The sequence below is a fragment of the Lepisosteus oculatus genome, chromosome 7 (genome assembly GCF_040954835.1).
Source record: "Lepisosteus oculatus isolate fLepOcu1 chromosome 7, fLepOcu1.hap2, whole genome shotgun sequence".
Classification (NCBI taxonomy): domain Eukaryota; kingdom Metazoa; phylum Chordata; class Actinopteri; order Semionotiformes; family Lepisosteidae; genus Lepisosteus; species Lepisosteus oculatus.
In genome coordinates this window covers 37410248-37422336 of record NC_090702.1, presented here as the reverse complement: position 1 = coordinate 37422336, position 12089 = coordinate 37410248, and the positions used below count along the sequence as shown (strand labels likewise).

Below are 12089 nucleotides of genomic sequence, written 5' to 3'. Positions count from 1 at the left end.
CTCTAAATAGGTAGTCTGCCTTCTCACGGGTGAGGCCAGTTCCCTAAAAACCTTGTGCCTATGCGTTGTTAATGCATTTCTCACCCTGTCTGTCTGTCTAGCCCTCAAGCCCTATCGGCGCCCTCTGGTGGCTTAACCCCTTGTCTGACACTCCAGATCCAGCTGCCCTGTTACAAGCCAGAAATTGTATTTTAGGGGTCCTTAGGTGGGAACTTAAAGGGGAGAAGTACTATGTTCTTTTTTTCATTATATTGATATCTTTTGAAAAGTTAATTTACATGTTATCATAAAGCATGTTATATGGTATTATATTCTTACATCACATTCCCAGTTAGTGTATTAAAATCCATGTGCGGTCTTGCTGTTGTACAGTTAACATTACAGTATGTAAGGTTCGCTATATAGCTTGTTAATATGGATTGTTGTTAAAAACCTCTTATCTTTAGCCTAAACCCTTCTAATCACTAAGGCTGAATGAACCTTGTCCTTCAGGAATTCCTCAGTTTAAAAAATGTGTATTTCTTAACAGTTGCTATAGCAATAAATAAATAAAATGAATCGTAGAGTTACAAGCTTTGAACAATGGCATTTTTTATTGTTTTTTATTTTCTATTGGTAAATGATGTTCGACAAATAACTTGCATGCTAAACTCAGAATATCATCTGTTGTTTCATTTATGTTTGGTGAATGCTAAAGGCCAAATGCAAGCCTCATTACATCCAATGTCTATTTCATATGTCACATCACAAAGGAATCCTTGAAATCATCATTAATTTATTAGAAATTATATTAAATTAAATGTTTGCAGTGGTGCATTTTGTTATCACATTAAAGTTAAACGTCCTGATAGCTATTTATTTTATAATATGACAACACTGAGGGATGAAAGAAGTTAGTACAAGTATAAAACTGAAATATCTTTTTTTCAAATTTAACATGCATATTTGAAGCAGTGTATTACAAGTACCAAGTCATTGTAAAATCATTGTACTTTCTTATTGTGTGCACAATATGTAATTCTTCTTTTCTGTTTGACATTAGGACAAATTATTGTTCCTCATAAATATGATTTCCATTGACCGACTTAGATGACTAAATTTCATAGAGCTTTCTCTAATCACAACAATAATAATAGATGAAAATAAATTAATTTAACAAAATTAGTTAATAATTTCAATAGCTCAATCTGTAATACTACATTCTTACCCAATACATACAAAATTCAGTATTAAAAATTTCACACATCCTAAACAAAGCTGATTGATTTCTGGAAGTATGGAATTCCAGAATAAAGGTAATTCTCTTTTGATGGATGCATAGATTTAATCTTCCAATTAAACATGAGATACAAATAATAAATTATCAGTTTGTGTTAATTTAGAATATTACAAATATGCTGTTTTAAGGTTTATTATTCTGAGTTATTTCAGAGCTGAATTTATAAAGAGAATGGATTGGCTTGGTAACTGCATGAGGCTAGGTTTTAATACATGGTGTAACAAAAACTGTATATTTTCATGGTCTTTCTATTTCTGTATAGAGTTTGATGACAGATACATAATTGAACAAATTATTTTATCAACTAAAGCTGAAACTAATCTTAAAGCTTCTATGAGATCTTGAATACTTGATTCAAGGATTCTGTTGCTATTTTATTGTTTGTTTTTTGTCCTCTATAGTAGTAGAGACTCAATAAAATCCCTGATGTTCATCAAAACAGCAAAAGCTGTGACTTTCAAACCTGAATTAGATCCATATAAAAAATTGTTTTCCGAACCAAAAGTAGATTTAATTTGTCTATGTGAGGTACAGATCCAGCCATTCAAAATGAGTGAGATACGCTGCATTAAATCACGGTGGACATGGCGCAATATATCACATCATACCGCATGTTAATTGAAAAATGATAACAGTATCTCAAATCACCACCAGGTGGAGCTAATAATGCTTAACATCTCATGTACAACATTTGAGCTGTCACCAGAAAATGCCCATTACGAATCCCGGTCACTGCTGAGGGACAATATTTTTCCAATTAAGAATTTAAGTTGTATGCTCTTTAGACTTTTAATAATTTTAAACTGTGTATTACAGCATGTTAAACATTAATTGTTAAAAATTTGGTATATTTTATAAAAGCAAGATTGCTCAGTTGGACAAAAGTACACAACTTTCCACCTTATATATAAATAATGTAATTATTTCATAAATTCATAATTCATTAATTCATAAATAATTTAATTATGCAGAAATATTTTATGCATCAAAGTCTTTAACTTGGTAACTTACAGTGGGTTCTGGTTTTAACATGCTTTTTCTAACATTATTAAGCTTATATTCTGTACTTCATAAAAAGTTATAACATTTTATCCTTTTATAAGAATACTTAGTAAGAACACGACTTGCTGTTATTGTAAAAAGATAAATGTTCAGTGACTTAACAGCACTTGATAGCTATTTTAATATGGAATCGTGTAACTAAGCAGCTAAAGTATCACAAGTGGACATTTTGGAAACATTTTGACATTCGTTTCTTTTTTTAAAAAAATTTGTATTGTCCTTGTAGTAGTAATGAGCTGTAATGTAGCGAGCTGCACCCAGGCAGTTCAAAGAATTACTTTTGGTTTGTTTCTCATAGGGCCAAATGCATAAAAATAGTCCACTATTATAGCTTATTGTGAACATGATGTGTCTCTTTCAGGTTTACACCTGAATTAAGAAAAAATATATTTTGTCTTAATCCAAATGTCAGCAGCCAGTAACTGTACTACAGTATATACAGTTGTACACCGCCTGGAATTGAACCTGGTCCGTCAGCTTCATTCAACAGGGAACCAGCTGGATGAATTATTAAATTTGATGGATTTGTATTAAAGAATTTCTTCACGTAAATCTTTAAATTATACAAGGGAGGGGGGAAGAATTATTTTTTACAATTGCCAGTAATCGGGGAAAAATAAGATATTGTAACGCAACGGGGGCTCAGGCGGGCGCCCTTGCCGCATCTGGTCGGCCCCATCCCGACTGGAGGCTCGAACCCGGGACTTCCGCGTCTCTCTGCAGCGACCTAGCCCCGTGAGCTAAAGAGAGATCTCTCTACAGCCCAGTAGCTGTAGTCCTGCTATCACAGGGAAGGGCGGTGACGTCACCCGCTCTGGTATGCCGGCTCTTACACACAGTGCTTGTCAGCCGTAAGCGTTACAATATAATGACGTGTTCCTGGCTAACTCAAACATTGCATGACTTTAAAAGCTGTAAATAACTGGTTTAGATAGTTAAAAACTACTTTTTATACGCTTCAAAAGGGTGATTTTTCTTCCTCATGATCAGCTTAGATTCTCTGTGTACACAGTAAGATTTTTACTTTTTAATTAAACATTTAAAATACTTGAATTGGATAAATGTTGTACTGATTTAATACCTCTTGATAGTAATATTAATAAGGAGTTGTGTAACTAAGCAGCTAAAATATCACATGTCCTTATAGTGGTAATAGCCAATGGACTGTCGTGTAGTCCGATGCACCCAGGCAGTTCAAAGCCCGATCAGAGAATTACTTTGTGTCTTACATAGTCGAATATATAAAAATAGTCCACTATTATAGCTTGTTGTTAGCTATGGTGTGAGTGTGTGAATCTGGATGAATTATAATAAGTGATGGTTTCATGATTTAGGATTTCCTCACGCAATTCTTTAGGTTAAAGGAGGGAAAAGAGTCATATTTACACATTGTGTATTGCCTCTGCTTATATTTGTAAAAACATTCCAATTTAAATGCAACACAGAGTATATTATTATTAATATTATAACAAATGCAGGTTTTTGGGCTTGTGCTCTTGTAGCTCCTGTCCCGGTTCATCGTTCACCATATGGGCTCAAACCCAGATCTCCTGTGTCGCTCAACACAGGTTTTGCCAGCTGAGATACAGAAGACCTTCAACCTACAGTATGCTGTCAACATTCCTGTTATGCGCAGGGATGTAGAGGGCTGTACTGTCACTGTGCTGCAACTGGCTTGTACCATCTGTATGCCTGCCGTTTGTTACAATATTAATAATGCATAACCATGAACAAGCTGTAAACTGAAGAGTTAGAGAAGACACGTTGAGTCACATTGAGACCCGGCTGGGGGAGACAGTATTTTGATTTTCCTGTGCTTACTATATTCGCTACAATACTGTAAATGAGTCCCTGAGACATATCCTTCAAATTTCAGAATGATAAAAAATAAACCTTTGTTGAGTTTGCAGGAGAGACAAAAGGTATCTTTTGAGAAGTTGTGTACTGCTTGCAAAGTAGCTCATTTTGACAAACAGCTAGTTTTGCTTGAAGAACTTAAAATCTGTCTGTACTGTAGCTTTATTTAATGGAGCAGAAAGTCACTTTGCTCTTTCAATTGGCTCTATTAAGCAGAGTTTGTGTTAACACACCACACCCTTTTAAATGAGTTTTAATCAAGCTGAAAAAATGTTTTTTTATTTTACAGGCAGTGTGAACATTGAGCGAGCATGGGGGCACACAGAGAGATAAAGACAGTGAGATTACTGAGATGGATAGTTTTAGTAAATATATTGACAATTATCTGAATTTTTGCTTTCACAAGGCAAGATAAAATTGTATCTAGCAGTGAACCAGCTACAGATGCAGCCATTCAAACTGCGTGGTACAAACCTGTACCACACGCAACTACCCACAAGCCACTGCGACATATCACGGTACGTGATTGGCTGGCCAAAATGACCAGCAGGGGCACTCGTGGTGCACTGGGCATTAGTGAAAAGATTTAATCATTAAATCTCTTTACTATGCACGTTTTAATCTGCTTAGTATTAAATATTTATATGGAATTTTACATCTAAAGGGAAATTTTAGTAGCTGAGCATAAAAAGAAGAAGAGCATAACACATCTGATGGTCATAAACTATATTAATTTAGGAACATAAACATATTATATAAACTGCATATGACTACTAGATAAATACATAAATATGTAAAAAAAATCTTTACATTAAAAACTACAAGCGTTTAATTTTCTCTATTGCTACAATATCAACAGCAGTGTAGTTACAAGGAACATGTCAAAATGTTTCCAAAAGAACCACTAGTTTTGATAATAATAGAGAAGTAATAGAGAGTCCCCATTACCCCCATTTTGATTTAAATCGCAAAAGTGTGTTTAACTAAATGCCTTAATTGATTTACAATCTGGCAATGCAACGTAAATCAGTATCTTTGTCTTCTAAGTCCTTAAATTAACATGCTATTACATCCTGTAATACACAGTATAAAATTAAATGTCTAAAGAGTATACAACTTAAATTCTTAATTGGATAAAGACTGTCCCTCAGCTGTGATTGGAATTTGAAACTGGGTGTTTTCTGGTGACAGCTCAAATGCTGCACATGAGAGGTTAAGCTTTATTAGCTCCACCTGGAGGTGATTCTGGTTACTATTATCATAGCTGCGGTATTATGCGGTATGACGCGGTATGATGCAGTGTTATGAAGTGCTAACGCATTTGTGGGAAAGAGGTTTAGTGGGCAGTGTTACTCACAGTCTAGTGCTCATAGAGTGTTAGTTTTAATACACTGTACAGTATAACAGTATAAAGCAAGTATGTTTTTAATGTTTTTAATCGCTATTCTTGCAAGTACATTTTGTATTCAGTTTGTTTCTGTTTGTTAGCTGGTGGGCAAACATTCGAGGTGAAAATTCTTCCACAAGATGTGTACATTTAAAGCAGAGAAGACGGCACCAAACGTTTTCGGCTCTATATGTTGCTCAAGCCATTTCTCTTTGGCATTTTAGTTATAGAGGTGGGAAGATGCCTCCCCCTCCCCCTTCCCTCTGCCCTCCTGACCTGTTCCCATTTTTAACCATTCTGTGTCTGAATCGCAGCGGGTGAGAGAGAGTAGGGAGAGAAGGAAAAAAGTGAACCCTGTTTTTTGATAGTCAGATGTAACATATGTTTGAACACAGTCTTGCAAATGTTTTTACAAGATGTGAAAGTGCAACAATTTATCACAGTGCGAATTTTAATACTGATTATTGATTATTAATATTTTATGCACCTGACACCTGACTTTATTTATGTTTATAAAATATTGAACTGTGACATAACATTCAGAAATATTTGATTCCATATTATATTCCCTATTAATCAAATTTTAAGAAGTATGCATTTCTTTTATAGCTATAACGATCGCAAATACTCATAGAAAAGGTTAAAACATTATAACTTATAAAATTATAACTAAGTATATAAACTTAATTAGTCAGAAGGAGCACGTAAAAAAAATTCCAAAATAGCCACAGTATGTAACCGAATGAGACTTTTATGTTTAAAATGTTTACAGTATGAAGAAAGTGGAATGCTGGTGTGTATTTTTTATTTAAACTACCAATACCTGCCATATACAGTTTATATAATATGTTTATATTCCTAAATTAATATCGTTTATAACCTTCAAACATGTTATGCTCCTCTTCTTTTCATGCTCAGCTACTAAAATTTCCCCTTAGTTGTAAAAGCCCATATTAATATTAAATATAAAGTGGATATAAACATGCACAGTAAAGAGATTAGATGAAGCAATCATTTCACTAACAACCAATGCACCAAAAGTGCCACCAGTCAGTCATTTTGGCCAGCCAATCCCATACTGCGGTATAACGCGCTAAACTGTAGAAAATTTAATGCAGTACGGGGTTTCACCATGTACTTTTAATGGCTGCATCTGTATATTTTAAATTATCATTAGTTCTTGAAAGACTGATTCATAATTGGCATCTCTCCTGTTCCAACTTTAGAGTTTTTAAATGGTCATGCATTTAGGTATATGAGCTGAAATGCAACCAACCAGACTCCAGTAATAACCTGTTCAGAGCTGTTTTGATAGTAATAAGGGAGAAGACTCCTAACACATTAGGTGTGGTGCTGCTGCACAAAGTTATTTATCATGAAGCTGTTGGAACAATACATTTTTTTAAACCAATGACTGCATGTGGAAATCTTGTTCTAAACATGTAGTTACAGGCATTGTTAAGCCCGTGATTAATAAATCAGCTGGACTGAAAAACATCAGACCTCAGGGGTCCCCCAGGATCTAGATTGGTAACCACTAATCCATCTAGTAAAAACATGTTAATACTAAATAGCCATGATGAAAAAATACAGTCTAAGAATAAATGTAGATGATAAAAAAGTATTAATTGAAACAATCATATTATATTATATTATATTACATAGGTATTACCTATTACATAGGTAAAAATAATTGTAAAACCTCTCGTGACCATGTCATAATCACAGCATTTTGTTTCCCACAATCCATGTGGTCAGTATCCATTGTCTGTGAACATCTCTGTATTTCAGAGCTATATTGATCAAATCTCAACACAATAACATGTTATGCAATTTACACAATAAATAAATATCCGCCTATAAACAAAGTTAAAATAATTTGAATAGCACTTACTTTGTCCCTTGAACATTTATTTTACCATTTTCCAAAATGGTTTCTACACCATTAAGAAAAATGATAACTTTGACCAGAAGACCATCCTCATCTCTTTGTATTCGTATGTCATAGTCTGTACCCTTTTTGCTGAATGTAAATGGGCACGTTGATTTCACGTAAAAAAAGAAGTCATTGAAGGTTTTGATAGATCCACTTCCAAATGTTTTGCATACACCTGTAAGGAAACAATATAACAATAAATACATATTCTTTATAAACAGATTGTTGAGTATAACTATACCCAATGTTTTACAAAAAATAAAGATAGTAGCATGCTCCACTGGTACTATTCCACTTTTAATAATCCACCATAATATAAAAAAAATTGGGGAGCGGTGACTGTGGCTAAGGATCTGTCTGTGGATGGAGGGTTGCCAAATCAAATCCCACGGCCAGCAGAGGAAACGTACTCCGTTGGGCCCCTGAGCAAAGCACTTAACCCCAACTGCTCCATGGCCACTGTATAAATGGCTGACCCTGCGCTCTGACCCCAGGCTCCTCTCCCTACCTGTGTCTCTCATGGAGAGCAAGTTGGGGTATGTGAAAAGAAAAATTCCTAATGCAAGAAATTGTATATGGCTAATAAAGTGATCTTATCTTATAAATGAATAGCATTTTTGTAATTCCTTTCAGTAATTTATTTTGTTAACTGGTAACTGGATAATACATGCAAGTATATCTGATCTTAATCCTAATTCATTATGAATATTAAACATTCTACAATCATATAACAGTGTTACCAACTTTCATATTGAAGAGCTCAAGCCTGTAGGTTTTATCCATCCATCCATTTTCTAATCGCTTCATACAATTCAGAGTCATAGGGGAACCATAGTCTATCTCAGGATGCAATGGGCACAAGGCAGGATGCATCCTGGACAGAATGCATGTCCATCACAGGGCACACAGAGACACAAACATGCACACACTCACATCCGGGGCAGTTTTCCCAGAAGCCAATTAAGCTACCAGTGTGTCTTTGGACTGTGGGAGGAAACAGGAGCACCCAGAGAAAACCGCATGAAAAAAGGGAGAATGTACTAACTACACACGGATTGCACCCTAGGCATAGACCCCAAGGTCCAGTGCTGGGAGGCAGCAATGCTAACCACTGTGTGGCTCCATGAAGGTTTTACAATAATCTTCAATTAGTGACTAAAGATCATGTTAAAGTCAATGATAATTAAGTAACTGAGACCTCAGATAGAATGAGAGCCAGATGATCTTTATATCTACAGGACCAAGGTTTGGGAGCATTGACATGTACTGTATACAGTGGTCATATCAAACCATTTGACATGGAAGTACACTGAAATTTCTGGACACTTCATTTATCTTTAATGTGTAATTGTACTGGGCAGCACAGTGGTGTTGTATGTCCTGGGCATCATTCCAGCCTGGGTTGATTCCAGCCTGGGCTGTCTTGTTTGTGGAGTTTGCATGGTCTCCTTGTGTTTCTGTGGGTTTTCACCGGGTGGTCCTGTTTCATCTTGCAGTCTTAAGACATGCTGTATAGGTTATAGGTTTTTGACTATATCAAGAAATAAATTTGTTGTTTAATTTAACACTAGGGTATTTAATATAACTAATTTATTGTTCACTTAACACTTACCGCAGGATTTTTGCAGGTAATTGATTAAACAGATTAATTTAACCTGAAGAAGGTGATTTGTAGCATGTTTAAATATTAGTATGAGAAATATGTTGGTTTAAAAAGCTAAATATAATAATGGGTACTAATGATATCCTGAGATCACTGATTTTTAAACTGCATGCAGGTTATGTACATAAAAAAGGCAATGGAGAAGTACCAGAAATGTATGTGATATCTGTATTATAACCATTCATTTACTCTCATTATTACATTATTATTAATACTGGTTGCTTTTACTTCTGTATTTGTAACTATAATTCAGTTTGAAAACATTTGTTTATCTTTGGGAAATACATAGGGATAATTAAAATATTTACCTGGAGGTAAATCTGTGGAATGTTGACCAGAACAGGTCTTGTCTAAAAAACAAAAATAAATCACATCAACATATCGCTGCCAAAACACAGTAAAGACAAGCACTCAAAGATAAATTAGTTCTGTCGTTAGGAATTTCAGTTCCTTTAGATATTTAATTCTTATTGCTGATAGGTGAAAAACAATTTCACTCTTTTTATTATCATTTAAGTATCAGTTCAATTACTACTTTAAGAACAAAAAAAATGAAAAAGGAGGCAGCAAGCAGTAGTATTGCCCTCCTCTTTAAACATATAGTTCAGATATTTTAGCAGGATGATAGGTGGTTGACAGTGTTGTGAAATTAATCCACAGTCTCTAACATGAGACTGTTAATAAATCTTTTTAGAGCAATCAGAAGAAAGCATGTTTTGGCCTATACAATATGTAAAAGTTAAAGATCATTTTGTGACACTTGTAATTTTGCAAATTTGGACATAAATATGTTGCATACCATATTTAAAAAGTAATATGTCTGTTAAGAGAATTTGAATTTATTTAATTTAAGATTATGTAAAAATGATTGATTAGTACCTGACAAGATGTAGTGCAATATTGTGCTGGTGCTGACAGCTTAATCATATACTACACCAAAAACAAAACAGCCTGAAACCTCATAAATAAAATTCTTAAGCTGTAAGAGACTAAAAATTAATTCAGAATTAAGCATATTTTTTAAGACTTTCTTCTTATGATTTTATTACTCTGTATGTTAAGTTTACATCATTTTAAATTTCTTGTCTTGTCTAAGGTGACATACCTGACAGCAGAAAAAACACAGCCACAAGGGTGAGCTCTGAAAGCAGCTTCATGTTGTTAGGTAATAGATGACAAAGCCATCAGTTGTTAACTGTGAATGCTAGCCCTGTAGCCCTGTCTTATATTCTGATTGTCACCTGTTTTAAATAATATGAGGAAGTAAGGGTGTTAAACCATGATTTATCACATCTAAGCACATTTTATTACACACACATCTTTCACATGGTCTTTTATGGGAATAAGATACAGTGTCAGAAAAATATCATTTAGTTATTCTTATGGACATGCAGGATGGGTTTTAATACTTCTTGTATTTGAGTATGCTAATGTGACCTGCAAAAACTGATTAGAAAATATGTTTTTTATTAACAAGCAGGTAAAATTAAGAACAGTAACTTAAGAAATAACTGATGACTTGCTACATTAAAGAGGAAGTCATTTTATCCATTGTACACTTCAGCAACTGCCATATAGGCATTTTAAGAAGCATAATAAAATGAAACATATTATATTAAATCATTCCTAATTCTTACGGTAGATACCATAAATTCATACTTGAATTGTGTAATCAGTATTGATGAAAAAGATATTTAATAGATTTCTAACTTACCTAGTTAGAGATATGAGATTTTGAAAGTCTCAGAAAACCTGGGTTAAAACTTGTACATTATTGTATGAAATATATGGTTATATTAGGCTTTGTACTGTATACGAACATATTGAGTTTAAATGGTTCTAAGAACCTGCTGAGAGGTATAAGGAAGTTTCTTTCTCAGTGGTCACTTGGTATTTGTGATTTTTAACTGTCTTTTGTTTTACTTTCTGTCTAATATCCACCACCCTTTTTATCTGGCATCAATTAAATTAGGTGCCATTCGATTCTCACCTCATTTTAGCCTTATACATGGCTCATCATTAAATGTCATTTTAATTTTTTATTCTGATTTTCTGTTTGGTTTCATTGAATTATACATCTTGTAAACACTTAAATCCACTCAGATGAAGTAATCGCCAGTACCTTATAATACTGATGGGCATTAGAATAAACAACCTTTTTTCTGATTTTCTTAGATATTGGTCCTATTAACAGTCTTCAGAAATCTAATGTGTATTCCAATATAACATTAGATAAATTGTTCATCATTAAAAGTTCATTCTTTTTTGTATATTCAGACCTACAAAAAGTTTCTGCTTCGTTATTGTCTGTGAAAAACTCAAGATGGTTAGAAAATGTGCAATTTTGTATTTTCTTTTAGTGAATGTTGCCATGTCACTTCAGTTTTTTATTTCTTTGGATTTTTTAGGAGCATTCTTTTATCAATCTTTGATAAATTGTTCCCATTGTTAAACATTTTTTAATCTTAATATTAAATCAAAATAATTTAAATGAAGCATGTGTTTCCTTTCCTGATTAACAGCAAATATAGACAAGGAATTCCAATGATTTTGGTTTTCCTTTTTCACCCACAAAATTAAAAATGTATATGTTAACTACACTACATAGCACTAAGATCAACAAAATATTACCGTACAATCTACTATACACTATTAAGACATTTTAGGCTATTACTAAAGCTGGAGACCTACCAGGAAGTAGATACAAAACTATCTTGCTACTATGGGGTGTGAGACAAGTGGATTGGGAATCTTAATTCTAAAGACAGCGATGTCCAACCTCTGCACCTCTTCAGTATATGAAGTTTTGAAGGCTACTGTTAGACATTGCCAGCATGAATGTGGCATTTGAAGCTTGGTTTCATTAAATTTACCTCTTCTGAGAGAAGATAAAAAAACTGACCAA

General features: G+C 33.9%; 1 protein-coding gene across 1 annotated transcript in view; it reads right to left on the bottom strand.

Moving 5' to 3' along the window:
* The window catches only part of LOC102692893 (mucin-19-like), a 45542-nt gene extending 37148 nt beyond the window's left edge, over positions 1-8394 (bottom strand). The window contains exons 1-2 of the mRNA XM_069192916.1: positions 8262-8394; positions 7480-7696 (exon numbers count right to left, since the gene is read on the bottom strand). Coding sequence (XP_069049017.1) covers positions 7480-7696; positions 8262-8394 — 350 coding nt within the window. The remainder of the gene's footprint in view (positions 1-7479; positions 7697-8261) is intronic.
* Positions 8395-12089: the final 3695 nt, after the last annotated feature.